This window comes from Podarcis muralis, chromosome 2, assembly GCF_964188315.1.
Source record: "Podarcis muralis chromosome 2, rPodMur119.hap1.1, whole genome shotgun sequence".
Classification (NCBI taxonomy): domain Eukaryota; kingdom Metazoa; phylum Chordata; class Lepidosauria; order Squamata; family Lacertidae; genus Podarcis; species Podarcis muralis.
In genome coordinates, this window is record NC_135656.1 from 60,078,388 (window position 1) to 60,105,563 (window position 27,176).

Here is a 27,176-nt window from a genome sequence, read left to right on the forward strand (position 1 = left end):
TTTAGCTGTCTGCTTAGCTGCTATCAGGATAAGTATAGTCACCATAATTTCCAGTGCAATTCTTCTACTTGAATGCTAAGTTCAAAGAATATGGAATGGCAACACAACAAAATGCTGACTGACCCACTTGTACCTGCTTCCCACCGAGTACAAAAATGCCTTTAAGGAATCACCGTCTTGAAATAAAAGATGCTGGGTTTAAAAAACACAAACCAAGCATGTCCTCATGTTGTGAGCATATTAAGCTGCCCTATGCATTGGTTGTCCATCTAGCAGATTAATAACCACTCTGACTGGTAGCAGCTCTCCAAGGTCTCAAGCAGAGGTATTTCCCAGCCCTGCTGGTTGGAATGCTTTAACTGAACCTGGAACCTGATGCATGCAATGCATGTGCCTCTGTAAGTAAGTTATGGCTCTTCAGAAGGCAGCAGGTAAAGGGGTAATTTGAAAGCAACCATAACCATGAAAAAATGTAGATAACTGAATGTATGGCGAGCCATACTTACCCTCCCCTTCTGTCTGCAGATGCATTGTTTTGAAATCAATGAGGGGAAAAGTGATAGGGCATGGTGCTAATAAATGAAAAAATGGCAAAAAATACTGAAGTGAACACATCGCACAGTTAGAACAAACCATACATAACATGTAGGAAGTACAGCACAAGGAAAGTCTTCCAACTGAGCGGGCCAGGTGTGAGCACTCCATTCCCAATGATGTGGGACAGTTGAAGGTGCCCAGCACCACTCAAGATTAGGCCCGTTATTAATTAAAAGCCTTTCCAGAAGGGTTGGATCAGAGGTGACAAACAAAAAGCCACATGCTTTCCCATGTTTTAGCAAAACACGTTTTTAAAGGAGGAGGATTTCCACACAAGACAGTTTTTGCTCATATTTTTAAAGACAGCAAGAGCAATTCAAAATGCAGGGAAATAATTAAAATTATTTGTGCACTCAACACATGCATTTGTTTAATTAGAATGATAAATGTTAATACTGGTTGAAGCAGATTTTTTTAATCACAACATACTAAGCAGGTCTCACTCTGCAAACCAATGAAGTAGACCAGGATCCCACAGGCTTACACAGGAAATCGAACTAGTCTAACATAAAAAGTTTAGCATACTAGAATTCTAATTGATTTCGAGAGAACAGAGAATGACCAGATTTAGTCCAGGGTCCAAAGGACCACGCAAGACCTTCCAAGCGCACAAAGGAGGTACAGAGTACAGCAGCAAACAGAGTAAGAAGTCCTACTTGCCACATTTTTTCTTCTAAAAGCAACCTGAGAAGCTGTCATTCCTACCATCTAAACAAAGGACTGCTGTTGCTTTTAAAGCAGATATTTGGGCACAAAATATACTTCTTATGCTTGGATTCAGGGGAAAAATGGGGATGGAAGCTATCACCTATGTGGGAAGTAATTCCATGTTGGATTAATATTGGTACACATCCACACACTGGCTCAGCTACATGGTTTGGTATGTGTACCTTCCTCCAATATTCCTTCATGCTCAAAGCAGTTCCTGGCTTTCAGCATAAAGTTTACCCTTACATCCAGACGAGCAAACAACCGTTTGTGTTTTTTCTGCAAATTAGGATCAAATGCTAATTTATTGGACAAGTGCAAATCATAGTTTTCCATATGGTTTCCTGAAAACAATGAAGTCCTTAATTACCATATTTTTCGCTCTATAAGACGCACCAGACCACAAGACGCACCTAGTTTTTGGAGGAGGAAAACAAGAAAAAAAAATACTCTGAATCTCGGAAGCCAGAACAGGAAGAGGGATCGCTGCACAGTGAAAGCAGCAATCCCTCTTGCTGTTCTGGCTTCTGGGATAGCTGTGCAGCCTAAATTCACTCCATAAGACACACACGCATTTCCCCTTACTTTTTAGGAGAGAAAAAGTGAGTCTTATAGAGCAAAAAATACGGTACTCTAAATGTATTTGGAGAAGGTGGAAGAGGGAGTGCAAAAGCCAGAGAGACTCCTTCCAGGGTCATTCTCATAGTGCCAAATTATGGCTTGGTGTTACATCTGATGCAATAGCATTCAAACTTTTTGTAATACAAAAAAAATTAACCGAAGACTGAAAGTTTCATGTCTGTGTTCCTGGTGTCCAGGTAGTTACCTTTCCCATTCTATAAGGAACTCCCAACAATTTTTATTTACTCATTAGTGTAAAAAGAATAGCCCTAAATGCCTGATACTACATAAGAACACCAGGTTGATTTTTAAATTATACACAAAACAATATCTATACCTCAAATGGATATTAATATTGAGGTTAGCTGAATTACAAGTATTCAAATTTGTTATACAACAGGGAGGTACTTGCTTCATAAATAAGCACTAACACTACATTGCCATTGTATATCATTTAGGGCTGCATTTTGTACCAAAGTTAAAAACTGTGGCTACGAAGTCCCTGCTGGTTTGGCCATTATATGGCCGACATGCTCCTTTCTTGTAGGAAAGGGAAGAAGAGAGGTGTGAATACTGCTTAGCCAAGGCACTCAGGGCACCTCAGGAGCACAGCATTCAAGGAAGCTTCCACTCATTTCCCACAGTATAGTATGGCCCTCTGGTTGCTGCTTGGGCTCAGGTGTTCTAGGCACCTCATATGCAACTGCTCCCATTTCTGCTGCTGTGTTCAGGAGAGCTCAGGGTTGTGCTCAGGTCCTGCTTGTGGGCTGCACATAGGCACCTGGATGGCTACGGTGATTACAGGATGCTAAACTAGAAGGGCTTCTGGTCTGGTCCAGCAGGACTTTTCTTATGTTCTTAGGCTCCATGGCAATAAACGATGGTGGGAAGGTGGTGGGGCGATTGCTGATTTGACCCTGTGAGCTTGGCACAGACAACCTTCAGTCATTGTCCCAATCCTTGACCTGGAGAGGCATGAAGGATTCACTGCATAATTTCTAGGATGATCCCCGCCTACCTTGTAGCTTAAAGATTTGGTAGTGGATTAGGCAGAGGGTTGCAGTATACTTGCAATGCCAGCTATATACGGAGTTCTATACAAGACAGATACTCTAAAAAGGTGGCTCACTGGAAGCACACACATGTTGTACAGGAATGTTAAAAGCATATGAATACTTTTTAAGGGCTTGAATAAGCATTAGGTTGCTTTGCTTTCGGATATGTTTAGGATAAACTGAGTGGCGGCCTCAACGTAACTCAATGTAACTATCATTCTTGCCATCTATTTTCTCTTCACACTTATTCCAAACAGAAACTAGTTCATTTCTTAAAATGCTATGAAATCATCCAAAAATTAATGGAAAACAAATGCAAGCTTCTGAAAAGTTTCAGAATTACTCTGTTCTTCGAAAGTATCAAAGGATTCAGAATTACCTTCCCATCTGTCACCACCATTCACATTCTTCAAGTCAAGATGTGGTACAGGGACACACAATGTTGCTTCGGGAGCATTGTTATTTCTGTTTTTCAGTTCTTCCAACTCATTTTTGACACTTGGGTCACAAACTTTGCTAATAAAACCCTGTAAATAAACATCACAGTTATTCTAATCACTCTACAATGGAGTTAACAAGTTTCAGTCTCCAGCAAAAAACAAACAAACCAAAAATAAAAAACCCTCTGAATTAATTTCACAGTGTTTTTCTGTCTAGAAGATCTATGAATGTGAATATAACTAAACATTATGCCAATGAACTCCACACACATAAGCAACCCCCCCCCCATAAGCAACCACTCTGGCACAAAGGAAACACGAGACTCTTAGGGAGAGTGCACATTTAAGTAAGCAAGCATGTTTAACATTAAGGCCTAGCTTTACAAGGAAAAATAAAGAAACAATTTCTTACCAGAATCACGTGTGAAGTCATTTTGTCGCCATCATCAAATGATGTACAATCTTGCCTATAAACAGAGTCTTATTATTGTTTGAGCAGATTATTACTTCAAAGCATCTGTGAAGACAATTTATTCTTTTATACCACACATATAGGCTCAATTCAGACATCACACTAAACCATGGTTTGTGCCAATCATGATTCAGAACCCCAATGAACAGTTTAAGCTTCCAAACAATCAAGCAAACGATCAATTAGAGATACTTGTCTGCTTTCAATTTTCATCTGCCCAACACTCTCATCTCTAGATGTAGTAGCCTTGGAAGGTGGATCAATAGCAGTAGCCACAGCTATTGTTCGTCAATTCAGAGGTCATGCGAAATCATAATTAGCAAAAACCATGGTTTGGAAACCCACTAAAAATGGCTTTCAGTTCTAGTTTGTCAACTGATTGCAAACCATGGTTTGTCAATTCAGACATCATGCGAAACCATAGTTAACTTCCTTAACCATGATTTATCTGAATTGAGCCAGAATGTATAGCAGGAAATTGGCTAGAGGAGACACTTGGGGTCAGAGCCACAAGACCTTCTGATACATTAATAACTGCAAGTACAAGAACTGAGTTAACAGAAAGGCAAAAGGTTGCTAGGCCAGATAACAGACTTAAATTAAATTATTATTAACTTGACTGGCTTTCCCATTTCCCTACTCTAATAAAACAATTAATTATCACAAAAACCTGGACACCTAAGCAGTCCACATAAAATAGAAAATAAGGGTGCTGGTAGTATCAACACTGTTTTTAAAAGCAAATGACTTTAAAGTCTAAACTTGGATAAAATAACTGCCAATTTTTCTCCATTGTTCTAACAACAAATAGAAGTACTCATGCCAGTCAAATCACTTCTGGATGATAACTCAATTTTTAAAAGATTTTATCTGAACAAAAATTATTCAGCATTCACAAAGCTGATGCTAGAAATGCAAACTGTTACATCCCCCCCCCCCCCACGCTCTCATTTGTACTAAAATACATACTTATCTCCAACAGACTCTTTAGCGTCTTCTGTTCCATCACATGGCCGCAATAATATGCCTGCTTCCTATTTAGGAAAAAACACAGACTTCAGCATGATACTTCAGACTGAAACACCGACATCTTATTTTAAAAAAATTAAACCAAACTTAATGTTTTATCTGTGGTCGACCTGAATATACATTCAGTTCCTTAACTTTGTACAAATGTGGCCAAACCACAATTTATTAGAAAACATTAATATAACACAAATAGACTGTTCATTTTTAGCCCTCTTCTTATATCTAGAAAACAGATTTTTTCATAAGGGGCTACTGACACATATTAATTGCAGATTTGAGGCCCAGAGATCTGAACAAAACAATAATGACAAACATGATGAGGACTTGTCCTCAGCTTATGTAAAATGACTCATCAGTTGGACACACTAAAAGGTACAATTAATCCTTGTTACTAAATAAAGCAGCGACAAGGATAAAATGAGATGCTTGCTGCTGGCAGCAAGCACTCATACTATGTAAAGCAACAACAGAGGAACACATACTTTTACTCATTAGTAACAATATCAGATTTATAGATGTGAATTTTACTGACAACACTTATTTCTGCTATAATGCATTTTCTGAGCTCCCTAATCCCAACTACATATAACAAGTTGGAAACTGCTGAGAGTCATGAAGTATTTCTTTTTCAGACATGTAGCTAGAACTGCCAGTAGCCTAAACTAAACTTATCACAGCTTGTTCAGTCCCTGTTGACATTTTGAAAAGTGATTAAGGAATTCATACATCCTACCAAATTCAGCGCCAAGCAGCTGTCCAGATTGCTAATGCAGCCTCCCAACTGCACCCCTCAAATCCCTCCAAAGGGACTGAGCAGGCTTCAGACTGTTTACATCTAAATGATCTTCCTCTTTTGACTCTTAATTTTATTTCTCTCCTTTTCCTCTGCTATGTCCCTTGTGTCAGTATCTAAACTTCAAGCCCCTTTTGGCAAGAACCTATCTTCTCCTTTGTGAGGTTTCATATACATTGATGACACAAAAACAACAACTCAATATAATTTGTTTCCCCCTATTTTTGTGGGTTCTGGACTATCTATGTGGAACTTATGCCCAATGCCGAGATCCTACATTGATTCAGTTTGTGGGTATTCCTTGTGAAGGTGCTAACTGTGCAATATGATGAGCTCAATTTAATAATATATGGGGGATCGAGAGAGAGCTTAAAGAATCTGGAGAGAAACATTCTGTTATGCAGAGCAATATTTGGGCTTTATTGTTTCAAACAAACCATATTTATAATTTACAAATTTGTTGAATTTGGATGACACAACAAGCTGTGGTTAAATAAAAAACAGAAGCCAAAGCTTCTCCTCTTCATGGTCATGTTGAAAGAGAGGGAGTGGGGTTGTGAGATCCCAAGGGAAGGCTACATTTGTTCCTGTCACAATAATTATGACTGTCCAAATACTGTGTAACATTGATGTGGCAAATTAACTTTCAAATATTTCAAAATACAGTACATTTGCAACTATTTGGTACAAGAGTGCAATCATTTTGCCAACCACAGCGAAACAACACTACAGAACAAAGCTTCTAATTCCTATTGCTTTTCACTAGCCTCAGTTTCCACCATTTTCTGCAACAAGTGAAAAGGTGAAAAGTATTTGTGAATATACACTACAAATGAGCAAATGAAAGGAGCTGAGAAGCTTGTTTCATGCCAAACTTCCATTTTTTGAAGTTCATGAAGTGTAGTGGAAATACACCAGAAGATCCATGTTATTTTGAGGAGACATGGTTGGCCTGGCACAATTACCGTATTTTTCGCCCTATAGCACGCACCGTCCCATAAGGCGCACCTAGTTTTTTTGGGGGGAAATAAAGGGGGAGAAATTATTTTCCCCCCAGCCCCCAAACAGGCAGCTCTCTGCAAGCAGTGGGAGCGCTCCCGCTGCTTGCGGAGAGGTCCGCGAAGCCTGGACGCGCTGAGCTGAGCGCAGGCTTCAGCATGCAGTCAACTCTCCGCAAGCAGCGGGAGCCCAGCTCTGGGCTCCCGCTGCTTGCGGAGAGGTGTGCAAAGCCTAGAGAGCGTGAGGGGTCGGTGCGCACCGACCCCTCTCGCTCTCCAGGCTTCAGCGAAAGCCTGCATTCGCCCCATAAGACACACACACATTTCCCCTTCATTTTTGGAGGGGGGAAAGTGCGTCCTATAGGGCGAAAAATACGGTAGTCCTTCATGTCATCATAGAGGCTACCAGAGAACAGGCACTCTCTATTTCTCTTAGCCTCTAGGCTGGTAGCAAGTGATGTTATTGCTGAATCATGCTGACTTGTCTTCTTTCCCAGACTGAAGTGCTAATGTGGGGAGCATCCCCTGATTAGAGATAATACAGCTGTGGTACATCAAAAGGACCTCAGAGTTAATTTCATTGCTTAGCTGTTGGTTTGTCTGATGGCACATACCCAGACCATAAGACCCATGGTGCTAGGTCTGGATAGTTAAACAATCGCACCTCATGCCACATTACTTAGGACAGATAGGATAAAAACCCTGAAGTTGGACCCAGGAAGTGAGCTTTGGCGCAAACCTGAAAGCTTTCTTGACCCATTGACTAGCTTGGGGTCTCTCCGCTGCTGTATCTTTGGAGCTCTAAGCAGATGAATGGGGGTGTTATCTGCTTGCTTGTTTTGCCATTAACTCTTATGAATAAATTGCCATAAATCTTAGACTTCCTCACAACCCGTGTTTACTTCCAAAAAAGAAACCCCTTGCACTTGGCAAAGCATGAAGCTTTAAGTAAAATTTCCAAGAAATAAACTGGAGAAACTAGGGAAATAAAATCAAGTACTTCTACTGTACTGCTGCCGCAAGAACTTTTGTTAGTAGATGGGATATCAAAACTGCAAGTTACAAACAAAAACAAATAAAATAGCTTATTGGGATGGAGTTGAACAAAATATAGGTTCAGGACACCTACTTTTTCCAATGTTGCTAAAAAACATGCGCAGTATAGTTCTATGCACATTTACTAAGAAGCAAATTCCACAGAATATTGTGATATAAGATGCACAAAGCATACTTCTGTGCTACATTACCTGATAATTTTCCTTTTCCTCAGACACAGGCTGCATAACTTCATTGTCTAAATTAGTGCAATCCACAGCTTCAGAGCAGTCACCAAGATTCTCACCATCTTTAGTAATATTCTTTTCAGTGTCACCCCTAATATAAAAACAAATATATATATATATATATTAAAATGCTGCAATTATTAGAAGTTAAAAAATAATAATGCTGGGAAAATCCTGGGGTACAATTAGGTTAGAAGACGTTCACAAGTCAAACTACTTTCAGGGGGGAAAAGGGGTTATTTAAAGGATCATTAATATATCTAAATTGTCTCCTCTGGCACAATTCTTTATTTACTATTAGTTATAGGTAGTGCTTTTTTTCTTTAAAAATGTTTATGCCTACTCTCATTTTGACTCAAGAAAATCACCATTTTATAGTTCAAATTGAGAAAAATAAATACAGTAAATGGACAAAAGTACGAACATTCACACAATATTTAGGGGTATGCGTATCCCTGCATCCCCCCCACCAAAAAAGCACCGGTTACAGGTATCGCTCTTGGGGGAAACCTGTATTGCTCCTGTCAAGTACACGCACAGACAGCAGATAATGGAATAGGCTTCCAGGGCTGCCTTCACACAGTAATCAAGGAAATTCAACTACTAAGTTGTTTGGATCAGCAGTGGCAATACTTATAACACAGAGCTTAGTTACACAAAAGGCCAAAATAGTGCTCTGCCACGTAACAGTTGTATTTTTATTTACTCACCGCCAGTTTATATAACATGATGTTGCTATATAAAAAAATAGTAAAATATAACAGTAAAATATAATCCAGTAGTAAACTGTCGGCTTACTGGTTGTTAGATCCTTCATCCCCCTTAATATTTGCTTCTTGGCACACCATTTGGTGGTGGTGTAAATTCTTGAGATCTTGATCTATGCTGCTCTGCAGATCAAAGAGATGTTGTTCCACAGCTGCTCTAATTGTTCTTTCCAAGATGCTTTAAAAAAAAGAAGAAGTTATGTTTTAGTAGCAATCTAAATTATCCAAATGGTATATTCTCATTTCCTAATTCTGTACCAAGCAGGCAGAGCACAAAAAAATAAAGCAGACTTGAAAACCGGAGTGCTCAGCACTCATGTTCATGCACGCACACACACAGTCACATCTTTCAATTCACTATAATCAATTTACTTAAAACTGAATTGTATTAACTTTTTGCAAGACTACTCATCTAAAGAGCTTGGGCAAGTAACAAACACAGCTATCAAATAGTAAATCCAAAATATATTCTCAACAGATTATTCATTAGATTGTCAAGAGGATATTTTCCACCACATTGTGGTGTCATTTGGGTATTTTAAGTCTTATGAAAACCTACTCTACTATACATTAAGAAGGTAATATAACTCACATAACTAAGTCTCTTATGCATTAGATTTCCAATAGGTTGTGGTTTCTAGATTTCTGGCCGGCTGGGCTTTCTATAACGCATAAACTCCAGCTTAAGGTGCTATTGTTTCAGGACTTTCCTGATTAACACTGGTTAGGTTTCCTAACGCAGATGATGATAATAATAATAATAATAATAATAATAATAATAATAATAATAATAATAATTTTTATTTATACCCCGCCCTCCCCAGCCAAGGCCGGGCTCAGGGCGGCTAAAAAGCAGTAATAAAAACAAGTTGAATGAATACAACTTAAAAACAAGATTAAAATACAACATTAAATTACTGAAACAATAAAATATTAAAATGCAGCCTCAACACAGGAGAAAGGAAAAAGGAAAAAGAAAGAGGGGGAGGGAATCGAATTGGCTCCAAGCCAAAGGCCAGATGGAACAACTCTGTCTTACAGGCCCTGCGGAAAGAAATCAGATCCTGCAGGGCCCTGCTCTCATGAGGCAGAGCGTTCCACCAGGTTGGAGCCAGTGTTGAAAAGGCCCTGGCTCTGGTTGAAGCTAATCTAACTTCCTTAGGGCCCGGGACCACTAGGGTGTTGCTATTTATGGACCTTGAGGCTCTCCGTGGGGCATACCGGGAGAGGGAGTCCCGTAGGTACAAGGGTCCTAGGCCATGATGAGAGGTGTCAATTTTAATATGGACATCTGCCTACTTATATGTTTTTTATTCTAGAACTGTCAGCTACATCTGACCCAATAATGCTACTTGTAAAATTAGCAACATGGACTCAAGTTCACTCAAAATACGCCTGTTGCCTCAAACCACCTTGGTTGTTGGGCTCAGGTGTTGTTATGTCATGAAATCTCTTGAGGGCTCAGAGTAAAGGTATCAGCAACATAACAGTGCAGTTAGTGTGGAACTGAATGGTCAATTAGGTAGGAAGAAATGTTTCGAAATGGTACATAGAGAGTCAACACTGGCAAAATAAGAGAAAACAGAGGCAAGAGTCCTCAGAAGTGAAGTAAGGAGGAGACATAGGATGGCACAGCTGAAGTTGGAAAGCTAGGCTGAGAAATAAGCACACGAAGTATTGTGGCATATAGAGGCTTAAAAGAAAAAGGTGCAATAGAGTAAGAAAAAGGGAAAATTGGAGGGGGAAATAACTCAAAGGTTATGGACTGTTAGAAAAGGTAGTGAATAAGTAGGGTTATCTGGAGTATCAAGAAATATGAAGGGGGGATTTAATATATGGACTTTAAGTAGCCATTCAATTCTTAGCTAGAGGTGTCTCTTTATACTGAATAAACTAATGCACAAACAGTGCAACGCTTCCATAACAGAACACAGTCCAATTAAGAGTATTTTTGATTCCTTTGGGGAATTTATACTTACTCTGCAGAGGCTGGCAAGATGCTTAAGGGAGAGAGATGAGCACTGAAATGAAAGAGAAATAATGGTCTCCCTTTGCCACGTAACATTTCAACATCAAACAGGGGTTCTGGATTAAACCTAATAGCATTTTTCAGAATTGTACATATTCCATCTTTAAAAAATATAAATCAGGTGTCACCAACCTTTTTGGGCCCATGATCACATTTGGAGTGCACTAAGGTCACCCCCCCTTGCTGCTTGTCTGCCTCCCTCTCCCAGCCAGAAAGAAAGTGCACACTTTGCCATAGGGTTTGGTTAAAGGTCAGAATTAAAATGCACCCCTTCTGAATTTGTCTGATTTTACACAGGGTCTACAGGTCCAGAGCTTGCCAGCACCACAAAAACATTTACTGAAGATACAGATCCTCATGGATCTTCATGGGTTTAACATAGGTTGACAACAGTGCTATCAAAACCTCACAGAACAAATCTATAGACAGAGAGCTGACCTATGATTTGATGTTCCTTAAGGGCTTCTCTCATAAAAATTAAGAGGCTTAATTAAGAATGTAGAGTTTTGTTTGTTCTTCATTTTTAAGTAGACTGATATAAAGCAGAGATTGCAATAAGGCAGGCATCCCCAAACTTGGCCCTCCAGCTGTTTTGGGACTACAACTCCCATCATCCCTGACCACTGATCCTGTTAGCTAGGGGTGATGGGAGTTGTAGTCCCAAAACAGCTGGAGGGCCAAGTTCGGGGATGCCTGCAATAAGGCATCATCTGATGTCTCTCAAAGAAGGTGAGCTGCTACTTGTCAGAAGGTTCAGTGACCAAGCTTAAAAACAAATACTGTACAGCTGATAAAGCATTTCAGTGTCGAGTCACTTTAATTCCCTTGGCATAATAGGGTCCATGTTTTGTAACCCTGTCTCATGTTTAACCATTGTGTCCATGCTATAATAAATAGTTCAAGTCACTACCTTCCACACATTCACCTACCTGTGGTTTTACTTTGGTTTTATTTTAAGGCTGGTTTTGTTTGACAGTGATCTGTAATTGTATTTGGTCTACGCATAGTGTCATCAGATCCTGTTTGATAGCACTATTTTGCAGAATTTTGTATAACCTCTCTTTTAAAATTAATTTTTTTTAATAATAAAAAAGAGGAGTTGGTGTGTTATCCACACTTATTGTCTTCATTCACTATACAAAGAATGAATTCATTTTCTGAGGGTGCGTTCTTATGTAACCACAACAGTATCATCCACATGAGAGGTAGGTAGGCTCATGGCAACCCCAAAGATGTGCAGAAAAATAAAAGCTCTTAAAAAAAGAACTTAAGAGGGGGGGGTATCAAAAACAGCCCAACAAGAATGAAAATCTAGTGAGAATGGAATGGTAATTGATTGCTGTCGGAAGTGGGGGGCATGGCATGGGTGAAGGGCACTCTATGGTGCAATATTTTGTCGCAGGTCACACTTGTTAGGTTGTGCTACCTAGCAGTGACAGGAGGCAGAATCTTAAAAAATGGCATTTTGCCATATTTACAATTTAAGTCCAGAGGGAGCTTGGACATGGGACAATTTTGCTGGATACAGCCCTCAACAATTGGTGGAGGGGGTATGTTACCAGAGGACTTGAAGAGCATGTCTTAGCTGTTGTGTCTTTAATAAATGAGATAATTAGTAAAATTCAGGAGTGTAATACATAAATGTTTATAGCTTAGGTTCCATCTCTCCCTGCACCTCCTAACTATAAATCCTATGAATGTTTTCTTATGCAGAAGTCAGTCCCACTGAATTTAATAGAGCTTACTTTCATGTAGGTATACAAAAAACTGCTGCCTTAGTTTGTGGAATAGCTACAACTTAAGAAGCATTATAACTGAAATGAAAAGGAAGGTGGAAAATATGCTGTTAGCAAAGATATTAATACTCTTAAAAATGCAACTCTTTGGGACATTATGGGATCTATAAAGGATGGATCCAGAATGTAAAAAATCTGGTTTTATCCTGAATCCTGAATATAGGCTATAAAGGGGGGGGGGGGGTGTTACACATATATAGCTTTTCCAAACTTTGTGGGCAGAAAGCTTCACTGAACTTGAAAACCTAAATCTGAAATGCTGGCACATACCAGAATAGTTTTAAGATGGCAAAAGTCCTTCACTTTTGTAATAAAAATTTATTAGACAGGGAAATTAAAAGTATGTATATTATTCACTAGATGGACGCGGGTGGTGCTGTGGGTTAAACCACTGAGCCTAGGGCTTGCCGATCGGAAGGCCGGCAGTTCAAATCCCTGCGACGGGGTGAGCTCCCGTTGTTCGGTCCCTGCTCCTGCCAACCTAGCAGTTTGAAAGCACATCAAAGTGCAAGTAGATAAATAGGTACCACTCCAACGGGAAGGTAAACGGCGTTTCCGTGCGCTGCTCTGGTTCGCCAGAAGCGGCTTTGTCATGCTGGCCACATGACCCGGAAACTGTCTGCAGACAAACGCCGGCTCCCTCGGCCTGTAAAGCGAGATGAGCGCCACAACTCCAGAGTCGTCCGCGACTGGACCTAACAATCAGGGGTCCCTTTACCTATATTATGCACTAAAACCCACATTTTCACAACATTTGTTGTTTTCAACCAGAAAAGGTGAAAGTTAAATAAATATTTAAACTTTTAATAAAAGGGCAGAAGGCTGAAACCTCAGTGTACTGCTCTCTCTAAGCCACTAGAAACCAGATTTTCACAAGGGCTTGTAAAAGGCAGCAATTCTGAATGTTCTCTTCCAATCTCTCCAAACTGGAGTCTTTAGAAAGCTGATAGGACAAAAAGAATTGGCGATTACCTTCAAGAGTTTGAGATGGGTGGCAAAGGGAGGCTTAAAGTCTTAGCAGGAAAGTATACAGTTCTTTTGGAGAAAGCTGTGGTCAGCCCTAAGCATATGACAGTGCACAATGGGGCTCACCCAGGGATTACTATATGAAAGCATTATCAAGTCAGTAATTTAACAGCAACTACCTAATCAACTCTTTGCAGTATTTATATTGGAACAAATAATATGGATCATTTTCTACTCTATTCCCAACAAAGTGGCTGGAAATATCAGTGACTGCTCCTTCTTCCCAATTTATAACATATCAGTGTGTTATGTATAAAGTACTTCTTAAACATGGTAAGATACTTACAATTTCTTCATATTTGGGGTGGGGCAAGAGGAGGGAGAAAATAGTTGATCCTGAGTTTGATATTTGCTTTAAAAATAAACTATTTTTAAAGTAAATTATTTGCATTCTATTTCCTGGAGTTTTACAAGTTATTGTTATTGTGACTAAAGCCATCAAACTCAGTGATTTTGTTTCACATCACAATACTACTCTATACTACTTATCTTGTTACTAAGCTAACCTATTCTGCTTTTGCTAACCAGCTGTTTATTTCAGAACTGGTACATTTAGAGTAGCTAATATAACATTTCATTTTTTGTACATTTAATATGAACAAACCCTTAACCACAAAATGCTTTAGTTTAATGCCATTTTTTCTCTCAGCTGATTACACTGTATGCTTAGTTACCACCAATGGTATTAGTAACTGATGAGCTACAGGACAGTAATTCCTGATGGCAAAATGTGAGGGAAATTAAAAGTAAGAAATTATAAATGAAAAACAATTAAAAATATGCTCCAGCCAACATTAAACAGTATGCCATTTATTAAGTAATTACTATATAGCATATTTCAAATGCTATATATATTACAACTTTCGTTTAAGCCACAAATTCCAAGAAGCAGAGAGAAAACAAAAAGGGAATTATAATGAAGAACAATCCTTATTTGTAGGAATTCAAATTTTGTGTTCTGAAACATCAAATCATAATAGGCATGCTGCTAGACTAATCAACACCAGAACCAAAATATTCTAAAATTTTCCTCTTCCTATTACATTTTCTTCTCTCTCACCCCCCAGCACCTCTACTTATGCAATGCAGTGAAGATTCTCAGAAAAACAAGTGTATTGAAAAAGCACTATTTCAAAGACTAAGGAATCCTATTACTAGTTCAAAGTCCCTCTAATCAGTTTAGCAGGATTTGATAAGATGCTACGCAGCACATAAATGTATTATGCATCCTATCAGTGCCCCTCCAAACATTTGTATTTCAAACAGCAGCATCATTTGGGTTGACTGCTGATGAAGAATGACGCAGCAAGATACCAGCATAAACATTTTAAGGGCAAAGCACTTTGGATTTTCTTAAGCACTGTCATTTTTAGTAACAAAAATAAGCAATTAAGAAAATATTCACAAGCTGACTTTATATAGCTTATTATTACATGCAAATTGTTTTATAGTGCAGTGTATGCCTTCAAAAATATTTGTGTTTAGCTTCTAAAAAGTTAAGTCAGTCTTATCAAACTATCATTTCAAGTTGATTTACCTGTGCAGTAGAACTTTGTAAGCCATTCTGATTATTTTTGCTATTCCAAATGAGCATTTCATGTAAAAACACTTCATTTGAAAAACTATACAGTATGGCAATCTCTGTTTACTATCCATTCTGCTTGCTTGATCTCAATAGCTGCCTGTAAGATGGCACTATTGGAGTGCTGCACTAAGCCCTGCAGTCTACATAGAAATAGACTGCAACATGAGGTCACTACTGACAATAAGCTGCCCAATCAACATTTTAGCTCTAGTATGCTTTTCATTCTATTACTTCTTGGTGCAAGATAGTGGATCATAAGGACTTTTGACCAGATTAGCACCCACTTCCTCAGTATGATCGACACATTGAAAAGAAACTAGAGAATATTCAGAGGAAATAATATGATATGGGATATATATATGAACCAATAGATAAAAAGAAAAAAGAAAAACCCTGAGTGGAGTTATCCTAATTTTAGCTTTTCTCCACCATGTTTATTAAAGAGTCCTTGATGATATAGCTGCACAGAATAATGGGAGAACTAACAATATGCTCAAAATGCAAGAGAGCTAGCTTAAGTAGTTAACAGGAGAAAAGTTCTTAAAAGTAAGCAGCAGTGGGCTATGAAACATGTTTATCACAACAAATACTCCAGCTGTTTTAGAGGAGGATGAGCACCGGTTCAGAATTATTTAGGTACAGGAAATGCTGTCCATGCAGGATTTATATAATATTAAGGTATACAGAATTCTTCCGGAACACGGGAATTCAGATTCTCCTTTTGTTAAAGCATTTAACAGTATCAATGAAAAAGTGATTATCTAACTCAATCATAATTTTTACATTACACAAAATTATTCAAGCTGGAAAACTAAGCTTTCAGAGAAAGGGAGACCATGAGCCACAGCCAAAAGCAGCAATACAAATGTCAAAATAAAGACCACAAAAAGCCTCCACCTTCAACTTCACAATGGAATGCTTATTCTGAAATCAATCACAGCATAATTATTATAGAAAGTGGGTAGTTATGCAGTTTTGCAGGTTTTTATCATACCTTACTCACATCATTACTAAAAAAACTGCTACAGCAATGCGCTTCAAAAAGTAATGACCAGACTACAACTGGCATCAGGATTAAGTCCCAGGTTTGTATGCTCCCTCTTCTCCTTGCTCAGATTCCCTGACTTGGTTCGAGACAACACTCCTGCTGTTACCATAGCTTTCCTGGCTTAAATATATGTGCAAACCAAACTTGGCCCACAAGCCTCTATTGAAAAACAGTTTGATGTGATTTTTAAACCTAAATTTGTCCATTTGTTGTTGTTTTTTTAAAGTCATTACAGTTGTAAAAAACTTGTGTTCAGAAAATTTTCTGAAAAAGGTTTGTGACATAGTTACTCTCTGAAGGAAGCAGACCCCACCCCCTGCCCCATTTAGCAGACTAGACACTCAATACACACTTGCCACTGCAGCAACTGCTTGATTTTCTAAGGACACAAGGCCCATACAATGGCTCCAATACGGGAAAAGAAGCAAGGACTAGATATGAAAGAGGAATATGGGTTGTAACAATACAGGAAGAAGATGTGGGAAAAGAGCAAGTATTATGGAAATGGTATAAAGCTAGAGAGGATTAGTTGTGTGGGATACTACATAACAATCATATGATGAAATCCAGTAGGTTTGGCATTATTTTGACCTCATCTTAAATTTATGCGTTATTTCTAGTATTTTATTTCCTTAAAACAAAAAAACTTCTCTTTTACCATGAAGCCCCACTACATGCAAATTGAAATTTCACAAAATTCTATTTTCATTCAGATGGAGTTTCTACATCTTGCACTTGTGTTCACTAAGTCAGTAAAATCCATGTTAATTATAATATTCTTTTTCTTCTAGAATATATAATGTCCATTTCCACTCAAATAGTTTTTTAAAATATATAGAACATAATACAGACATGAGGGAGGTCTAGGCACATATCTACTCCTAACTTAAATCAATATAATATAGAATGGCTAAATGAACTGGGCCTGCTGAATTCTTTGGTACTGATTGAATCAAAAGCACAACAAAACGTGAAACATAAGCAGATATTAAAGTAGTCAGGAAGCAGCACATAATCTAGGGATGGTGTCCATACTAGGAACCTTCATACCTTGTTGATGCTGAAACGCTACATGACTCCAAGATGCTCTCCATCATTTCTTGGGGCTCCATCTCCTGCCTGTATTCTGGGTCCTCCATGTTTTCTTCTTCTTCTTCTGGCAGCTCTTCAGACTGTTCAAGCTTTATATCTTCTTCATCCAACAGATCATTTATCTTTAAAAACACACACCAAGTGAGACCATGATTTCTTAGAAAGACAGATTATTAAATTCCAAAAGTGTGAGAAGTGTGCTCTAAAAATAAAGTTGCTTAAGCTTTTTAGCAGGCATTTTCTGATTCAGATCTCAGCACCAACATAGAAAACAAGGCCAGCCACTAGATATATTTTCTAAACAGACGTTTTCCACTATAGCCATATCACCTACTGTCAAAGCCCATATATGAGGTAGTTTCAATCAGCTAAGATATTCAATTTTAAACTATTGTACAGCTAGAAAAGAAGCACTAACTCCCCATTATGGGATTAAGACCACTGGGACATGTAACCCATTGGATAGCCATGTTCTCAGGCAGTAATCTTTCTACCTACCCCATTTTTAACTGGTATGCCTGTGATTTAATGAAAAGTGGTTTCAGAGCCAAAACTACACTTGTGCAGACAACCGAGCAGTGATTTGCTTAGCTTGGCTGGCTAAAGCAACCCTATATAAAAACTAACCTAAGATTTACTTGTTGCCACATCACTGTAGGAGACAAATTCAATTCCTCATTTATTACAAAATAACTCTAGTCCTTAGTTAGACTGAACCACCAAATAATTTTCTTTGTTCAACTCCATTCTCCAGGGTGCATGGGCAAGAATAAAGGGCAAGAAAAAACTGCAGATAGGTGGAGTTTACATTGATGAACATGCTGTAGAAGTTCTAAAAAGAGGCCCTAACATCAAAGCACAAGTGTAGTTTTAGCTCTGAATACCCTGTCTTTAGAATCTAGATCACTGCACTAATATTTTAACTTTCCCAAAGAAATAACTTTGTTTTCTCAAGTCTAAGCCATAATAAACATGATTACAATTCCTTAACAATACACAACAGAGGTAGTCAACATGGTGCCCTCCAGATTTTGTACTACTGCCCTAGGCATACCTAACCATCAGCTATGCTAGCTGGAGCTGATGGGACTTGGGAGTCCAACAATATCTGAAGGGCACCAAAAATTTGCTTCACAGGGTCAAGTGACTCTAGTGAATACAATACCTAGCAGAACACATATCCCTTCCCCAGAACTTTAATTTGTGTCACAGTCTGGAGAAGATTAGAAACAGGAGTCTTTACCAAGCAGCAGCCAACCAACAATTTCTTCCAAGTTCTTTACAAATGTCAGAGGATCTGGGGGAGGGGAAGGTTTTGGCTGCAACCGCATATAAACTGCTGACTGGTAAACCAAACCACTGTAAGCAGACTCTTACCTATAATCTATTATGAAGTTTCTCTAGGCTTTTTTAATAGCAAAGTCTTTTATTAAAATGAAGCTGTACACAATTCTTACCTGCTCGGTTACTGAACTTAAATCATTAGATGAAAAATCTTCCTCTTCATTTTCAAAGAGTTCATCATAATTCTCTAACAGTCCCGCCATTATTCTGCTAACAAGTTCTTGCTCCTTCAGATCCTCCACATCTGTGTAAATGCTGACAAGAAAGGCCAAAACTAAGTTTATGATTTCTGAAACTAATTCCTCAAAGGTTATTAATATGTTCCTACAAGGGGCTTTGGGTTGGAGATCCTCAAGGACATAAAATAAATGTCTGTGCACATACTGAAACTGTACATCCTTCATTGCTGGCCACTTAATTATTTAATTCATTTCGTATACTGCCCTCTACCCACAGGTCTCAGGACGGTTCACAAGATAAAGACACAATATAAAAACACAAAACACACAATAAAAATAAAAAGAAGAATAAGCCCAACCCATAGGAAAGGCCAGGCGAAGTCTGCACTGTTGGGCGCCGCTGCCTAAAGACACCCACATCCACCAGGTTAGCCCTCCTCAAGGAAAATGCCGGGCAGGGAAGCTGTTTGGCAACACTGTCTGAAGGTTTAACAGCTCCTGTTTGACAGAGCCTTTAATACCTTTGACACACAGCTGCTGCACAATCGCCACCTTCCTCCCAACTTTGGAGCTGGCACTGCTTAAATAAGACCTGCCCAACTCTTCAGCTTCAAAGTTGGAAGGCTGGCCACATGTCAAGCTCACCAGAAGGTGGCATCACAGTTGCTGTGGCATGCTGAGTAAATATGTTGAGCATCCAATGCGACATGAGGAACTATGCATAGAAGCACAAATGGTGGTAGGTCCAATAAGTGGAAGCAAACATCATAATCTTGGGATGGCAACCACAAATAAAATTAGGTTTTTGGGAATTTAATTTGATTTGATCGTACAGGAGTAAAATCAGCTTCTTATAGCTTTATATAATTATCCACTTCACAACACATGCAGGCAGGATTAATACTATAAATATTAAATGGACTAAAGATCAAGCAAACAGCTGTTAAATTAGGATAAACTTTTTTTATTTTAAATACTAGAATTCAGGAAGTTTTTGGAAACATTCAACTTTGGTTTAATCATTTTCAATGGTATTTTATGTTGTTACAGCAGCAAGGAATAAAAAAATACTGCATTCAAGGAAAACAAGCTTACTGAAGAGTGATAGCAGCTAAAGTTAGAACAAAAATGCATGTTTACTGCAAAGTCACATTCAAAGTAGCCAACATGTTCACATTATCTAACTTACTGAAAGATATCAGGACCAAAAACTGCAGCTAGAGAACTTGCAGACCAAATCTCTTCATGATGCGTTGCTACATTAGCTAAAAATCTACACAGAAACTTTAACAAACTGTAATTAAGAGGCGGAAGCTGCTGCAAGAGAAACCTCAACTTTCTTCCAAATTCATCTTCATTAAAATCTGTAAAATGTGACAGAAGTATTGTTAATAAATGCTAATATGACTTTCAACATTTAACAAGACAAATTTAACTTCAGTAGTACAAATGTGTAACCAATATGATAAAAAGGTTCCACCTGATTCATTGGAAATGCTCAGGTTTTTGTTTTTTTAAAAGGTTCAAAACTTGAACTTACAAGTTTCATATTAAGAGCACATTTCCTCACATTTTGTACTTTTTCGATTCCCAATCGATTTGATATTTCAGTAAGCCCCTAGGCATTCCTGCACTGCTAGCCACCTATTCCTTGTGAAATTTCAGCATTATTCTTTGACACAGTTTACAGTAAGACAAACCTATGGCATAGTGCAAATGAGCAGGTTCTTGAACAGATCAACGAGGATTTTCTGCTCCTCAAGACCAGCTCATGCTGTATGCCAAGCCATGGTTTGGCTTAGCACTACGTCCAACACCAAGCTCAATCCAGATAAGCCGCAAACTGTAGTCAAGGTTTGCTCTATGGCTTACTGCTTGTGATTTATCGGGGCAGAGGGAGAATAAACCACAAACATGGGTTCAGGGATAACACTAAGACAAACCATGGCTTAGATCGTAACAGCAGGACCAGAGGAGCAGCAAAGCAGTCACAAACTTCTCTCTGGGAGCCCAGATAGTTCATTTGTGCATTTGTGGTAAGTCATAGTTTAGGTTAGCATTATGCATGAACTGTGTTTGCTGAACTGTAGTTCTGATGGAGTGTTCCAATAACCACTCTATGTCCTGGGCAAAATAGAATCTAGAATGACAAACCTGGATATCCAGTCTTTTCCTTAATGTCTTAAACCTTTCTTTAATTTTATCTAATAAATTTGGTGGATTTTTGTAATTGTCACAGACCCAGTTTGAATGAACACAGAAGCTATGCACCAAGGGAGAGAGGGATGTACCAATCAAACTTGCTGAACATCTCCATCTTGCCTCCAGACCTGCCATAATATTTTTGTGTATTGAGTGAATTTAATATCAACACACACAAAACTGAACTACATGGCTGTTAACCTACATAAAACCCAGAAATCAACTACATGACTCAGTTATGGATGTTGGATTATGCATCATGCTATAGCAAATATTCTGTTTGCACACTGATTAACTGGTAAGCCAGAGGCGGAACAAATGCATGCTGGTAATCTGGTTCTGCTCCGTGACCACATGTAGCTTCTAAGATCATTCAAACCAGATCAAATTTCCCAATAATCTTCATATAAATGTGGGGTTTCATACAGAAGAAACCCACAGCCATCCTAAAGTTTTGATATGATTATTTATTGAAGCTATTCAATCCTTAATAAAAGTATTCCAATACCTTGAGAAAGTTGTATCAAATGCATATGTAGAGTGCTAGGAATAACTGGTTCTGGAAGTGCTTGAAGAAAAAATCTAAGAAGACTAATAGCTGAAGGTACATCCGCTTCTTTAACCAGATCCACATCTTCTCCATTGTCGTATCTTTGCCGAAGCCACTCCACTGTTTCTGCATTTCCATTGACTTGAAAAAGTCCTTCTTGCTCTAGACCTCCTTAAGTTAGAATGAAAATACAAAATTCAGTACAACTGCTTATTTCAAAAAGTGCATATCTTACAGCATTAAGTGTGATCCTGTGTGAAAGACGGAAAATATTTTTATTTTTTAAAAATAAAACTTACTGTAGTGCTCCCCACTCAATTACACTATTGATGTATGATATCTGATATAGCTATAACCCCCATATTAATTGATTAATCACTTTCATAATATCATGAAGTTCCACATACGGTGCAGAGAAAGGGGAGTGCTCAGGAGAGCCTTTCATGCCCTTTCCTAGCTCAACAGCTGCGCAACTGCAGTGTTGCCAGTTGGGTCTTACTATCTGGTAGTTGATATCACCACTCACCCTTTCACTCTTGCAGCCCTCATGGGAGGGGATCTGGGCTGTGCCAAAGCAATTACTTTTACAGAGGCTCTAAGCCAGTGCACCCTGCACTCCTTGATCTGACCTGTTCACAACCTGATGGGGCAAGCAGAGCTAACTTCGAGATGTGTTATCTTACTCTGGAGATCAAAGCAGCTTGCTCATTTCCCCTTAAGACACCCTTATCTTCCTAAGGCCCAGGAACTCTGAGACCAATGCACCTTGAATTTCACAGGCAGTTCCCTCAGAGTGTAAAGGCAGCTCATTCTCCCAAAGTCTTTCCCACAGATGGAAAAACATGCTTGTCTCTTAGGACTCTGATCCTAAACTTTCAGTAGCATAAATTCCAAGTGTTTAGACACATGGGGATTCTAGAATCCTGAAGGTGGCAAACATTATTAGAAATAAAAGATAGGAAAAGGCAGGAAGAATGTCAAAACAGAACACAAAATAAATCAGAGCACTTTGGCTCTAAAACTGACTAATCCCAGCCTATTCACTACAATATAGTGATTCTGGTCTACTCACAAGGGGGCTGGTCTGCTTCCTGGTAGTATGGGGGACCCAGTCTAGACCCTGGTGGTAGGAGGGACACAAGCTGCAAGAGCAGCTCAGCTGTTAAAGACTCTATCCCTCCCCTTTGGAGGGAATGGCAGATAATTAGTCAAGTGGGTCATATCTCCCAGGTAGATAAGCATTTGCATAGAACTGACAGGAAATATGTAACAGGATGGTTTAGAGAAACAAAGCGGGAAGACCAATGTCTGTCTTCACTCTGCTGACTGTACTTCAAGTCTTATTTACAGATGTGAGCAGCTTCCTATGGATTGGTCAGTTTTCAGATACCACTTGGGAAAACTAGATTAGTGTCTATAATTATATTTGCAGTGCTTTATTATTACCTCATTTCTTGTGTGACCTATGAATGGGGGAAGGGCTGTAGCTCAGTGGTGCAGCACATGCTTCACATACAAAAGATACTTGGTTCAATCCCTGGCAGCTCCAGGAAGGGCTAGGAAAGCTTCCCTATCTGAAACCCTGGACAACCACTGCCTGTCAGTGCACGCAATATTGGGCTAGATCAGCAATTCCAAATTAGCTAAGTACTGCAGACTCCCTGTTTTTCAAAAGCCAAGCAATGGACCCCCTACTTTTGGGTGGGTTACTTGGACTCCCTGGGGTCTGAGAAACACCAACTGGGATCCACTGGGCTAGATGGACCAATCCAGTATGAGGAAGCTTCATAGGTTCCTAGAGTCCCTCCAAACAAAAACTGATAAAAAGAGATGGCACCAGCCACCACCTCAAGATGCACTTTGATGTCAGTGAAAATGTGTTTTTAAATGGATCAAACAGGGCTGCAGGACAGGGTACGATACCGTTCACTTTCATAAAGTATAAGGATGGAAATCTAAGTTCATAAACTCAAAGCAAGTTTACAAATGAAAAATATTGATAGTTCCAGACTTTAAGTCTGTAGTTAAGGCACAGCATGATGATACATACCATGTTCCTCAATATAGTCCACAACATGGCGGACTATGAATGGAACTTCACTGCCTGGCTGTCCTTCCTGCTGGAGTTCATCGAGTGGAATTCCAAATATTTTGTTAGTGAGAACAGAGTTGCAGTTACTCAAAGAAGGGGAGGAGCTCTTCCTCATATCTTTATGCAGCCCAATATCAAAGCTGTCTTCCTGTAAAATACAGGTGCCTTGCATTGAACTCCAACATTAAATATCGATTCACACATAAAAATACATCAGTTAATGAATAAACTTTAGCAGAAACTAGAACCCCAGCTATGAATCCCACACAAACTATCTTCCTTAAAAAAAAGATTTACTCTAAACCCAGAATGTGATAAAACTGAAACAGAATAACCACACAAGGATTATAGTTCCTGCAAAACAAAGATATATAAAACTGGCAACAACAGCTGCTAGAATTATTGCAAATAATAAGCAGATTTAATCACGTGGTGAGCCTGCTAAAAGCCCCAAAATGCTGAAATACAGTAGAAACTGTCATTTTTTTTAATTAAAAAGTGTGTCACTTCAATGGATCAACTGTTTGTCAACTTAATTATATGCCAATTGTACTATACTGTATCGATTGGTTACTACCAGACTAGTTTACACCAGGCATTAGAAATGGGTATTACTCCTAAACAAGAGCAGCTGAACAGATTGCGGAAAATTTGGTTTGGCCAAAATAAACCATACTTTAAACTATGGTTCTAATAATTTCTTAAAAGAAAAAGAAAGTTGAGAAAACCTACCTCAGAGCACTTACACACCTACGTTTACAAAATATTTTCTACGCCAGCTACCCTTACTGACCAAGCATTCTTTTGTCATTTATGGCTGCTTGAGGTTATGGCAGAAGATCAGCCTGTAGTTCCTCATTGAAGAAGAGCAGAACTCGATCAGTACCTCAGCTGTTAATCTGGAAAACAAAAAGAAGCATTTAAGTACTCTAAATTGTGTGATTATTTAAAGAGCAATGTATAGAGGCTGGGGCAGGGGGAGAAGAAGAGTCCATGGCGGAGCTACTGCCATTTCCCATAGCCTGCGTCGCTCGATGCAACAAGGGCAAAAGGTGGAAAGCAGGTGTCTCATTCCGTAATTTCTTTCTCCCCTCCCTTTGACCACAAATTTAATTATTTCATTCCATCATGAATCACCTCCTGAAATATAATTTGAAGCAATTTAAAAATAAAAACACCAACAAAAACCATTATAACAATTTCATACATAAAACAATTGAGAGACTTCAGGACTGGGATATTTTTAGGGTGTATCAGAGGAACAAGGGAGGCTGAGGTTCTGTGGATCCAAAGTCTGTGTCTGACAGGTCCAGTCTCCCCACCCCCGACAGAGCGCAAGTGCTTTCCACCAAACAGGGATCACACAACAGGCCTTCCTCACCGCTGACAGAGTAACAATTCAGCTACATCCAATGGCCCCAAGACACCCTCCTAGAGAGCATACAGGTTGCTTCAATATTTTATTTTTAAATGTCTCGGAACAAAGTTTAAAAAATGTGAATACTAGATCATATTATGTGTTTGACTATCAGAAATTAGGTGATTTAATAGTCTGATCAAATCTCCAGACAGACTGATCTGCAAGCACAATTCTCACAAAATTTCCATTCAGTCCACCCCAATTTCACTCCAAGGTAAATAATGTAGACATGCTGCTGCTGTGGCATTGTAACAAATGCATAAGTTCTTGTACTCATGCAGACAATGACCTGTTTCAAATGCAGTGCTAAACCATGGTTTAGTGATGGACAAGCTTGCACAAGTCTGAGGCTCACATACTCTCCTGTCCTTTGTGCATGCAAGGAGGAAACTGAAAGTCTGTTTTAGAACTAACTCCAGTTCTAGTATTTCAAGTTCATGCAACTGTAGTTTGTTCTTAATACATTTAGTTAACAAATTGGGATATCAAATCCATAAATAACCGATCTAAGATATGGAAACTGTCCTCATGAAGATGGTTAAAAATCATCTTTAAAAATGATGTCTTAAATTTTGTTTAAATTTCAACTATAGGAAGTACGCAACTATTGTAAAACAAAATATACATTTTAAATGCTATAATTACAGTATTTAAAACCCTACATGTTAAACCCTTAAGTTATTTTAAACTCCAACTTAATCGACATTAAAAGCAGCTAAGATTTTCAGAAATTACACAAGATAAAATCAAATTACACAAGATAAAATCAGAAATGCATCCATAAATTGTTTTTTAAAATTATTTTTAAAAATTGGAGGCAGCATAAAAACCTGTTAATATTAATCTTGCTCAAATAAAACAGTCTTGGCAAGATGGTGCAAAGTCAAAAGAAGAAGCCACACAAACCACCCATGCAAGTTCACTCCACAACTGGGCCACAGAAAAACCACAGACATCAATATACATACATCCATAAACACCATGCCGTTTAGGGCTTCATAGATAATAACCAGAACCTCAAATTGTGCTTCGAAATATTCTAAAGCAGACACCATATACTCACACGCATGTATTCCCGTAAGCAACCTAGCTGGAGTATTCAGGACCACCTGAGGCTTACAGAGATTCTTCAAAAGCAGCCCTATGTAGAGAGTGCTACAGAAATACAATTTCAATGTAGCTGAGCTGTGCGTCATCAAGACAAATGGGGAAGGGCCATAGTTCAGTGGAAGAGCATCTTCATTGCACGTAGAAGTTGCCAAGATCAATCCCTGGCATTTCCAGTTAAGGCTGGGAATGTCCCGTTTTAAACCATGGTGAACCTTTGCCAGTTGGTGTAAAGAACACTGAGCAAGACGGACCAATATTCCTATGATCTGACTAGAAATGAGTCAAATGGAAAGCTACTTTAATGTCACCTTTTTCATGGGGATTTACACTTAAATGACACTGGTCATGAGACCTACTTAATAGCCTACAGATAATGTAGTTACAAAGTTTTAAGTACAATGTTTGTTGCTAACAATTATCTTTAATCTGATAGTAACATTTACAAGCATGAAACCATTTCTTAGATTATCAAGGTTCCTAGAATTACTAGACTTTGTATGTCTTACATTAAATAATGTAGTTATCATATACACAAAATCCTTTTTAAAAAGCCACTTACTGAGTTTCTTCTTTGAGTCCAGCATAAGCCAAAAATGGAATCCAAAGTGGAACTATATATCCTTCTTGTAATGGAAGGACCTGCTAGGAGCTCAGGGCAATGACTACCCACCCTGAGGTGGATTGAGGTTACTTAAGAGATAATGATTTGCCCAAGGCCACTCAGGGTTGAAAACATATCAAAGAGCAAAACTGTGCCCATTGCACCACAATGGTTCCTGCTAAAGTTACGTAAGGAAAAAAATTAATGAGCTGTAATCTTGGAAACAGTTGTGGAATGGAGAACATGTTCTCTGATACAGACAGCAAGATCTCTAGTACTTGTGAGGAGGCAGTTCCCACCTGCTTCAGCTGTCCATGATGGAACTCACTTAACTTGTTC

At 38.8% G+C, this 27,176-nt stretch overlaps 1 protein-coding gene across 6 annotated transcripts in view; it reads right to left on the minus strand.

Annotated features, from left to right (window-relative positions):
• FAM13B (family with sequence similarity 13 member B) overlaps nucleotides 1-27,176 on the minus strand; it is a 56,675-nt gene that overhangs the window by 18,059 nt on the left and 11,440 nt on the right. For 2 of the 6 annotated variants that reach the window (XM_028718117.2, XM_028718119.2), the window contains 13 exons: nucleotides 24,500-24,605; nucleotides 23,665-23,854; nucleotides 21,573-21,785; nucleotides 20,052-20,226; nucleotides 18,797-18,938; nucleotides 17,298-17,461; nucleotides 10,743-10,784; nucleotides 8,795-8,941; nucleotides 7,961-8,087; nucleotides 4,863-4,927; nucleotides 3,834-3,888; nucleotides 3,361-3,508; nucleotides 507-572 (listed from right to left, as the gene is read on the minus strand). In XM_028718117.2, coding sequence (XP_028573950.2) covers nucleotides 507-572; nucleotides 3,361-3,508; nucleotides 3,834-3,888; nucleotides 4,863-4,927; nucleotides 7,961-8,087; nucleotides 8,795-8,941; nucleotides 10,743-10,784; nucleotides 17,298-17,461; nucleotides 18,797-18,938; nucleotides 20,052-20,226; nucleotides 21,573-21,785; nucleotides 23,665-23,854; nucleotides 24,500-24,517 — 1,552 coding nt within the window. In that variant the 5' untranslated portion in view covers nucleotides 24,518-24,605. Of the gene's footprint in view, nucleotides 1-506; nucleotides 573-3,360; nucleotides 3,509-3,833; nucleotides 3,889-4,862; nucleotides 4,928-7,960; nucleotides 8,088-8,794; nucleotides 8,942-10,742; nucleotides 10,785-17,297; nucleotides 17,462-18,796; nucleotides 18,939-20,051; nucleotides 20,227-21,572; nucleotides 21,786-23,664; nucleotides 23,855-24,438; nucleotides 24,606-27,176 lie in introns of all 6 variants that reach the window. The other 4 variants (XM_077924548.1, XM_077924549.1, XM_028718121.2 and 1 more) reach the window with 3 other exon arrangements.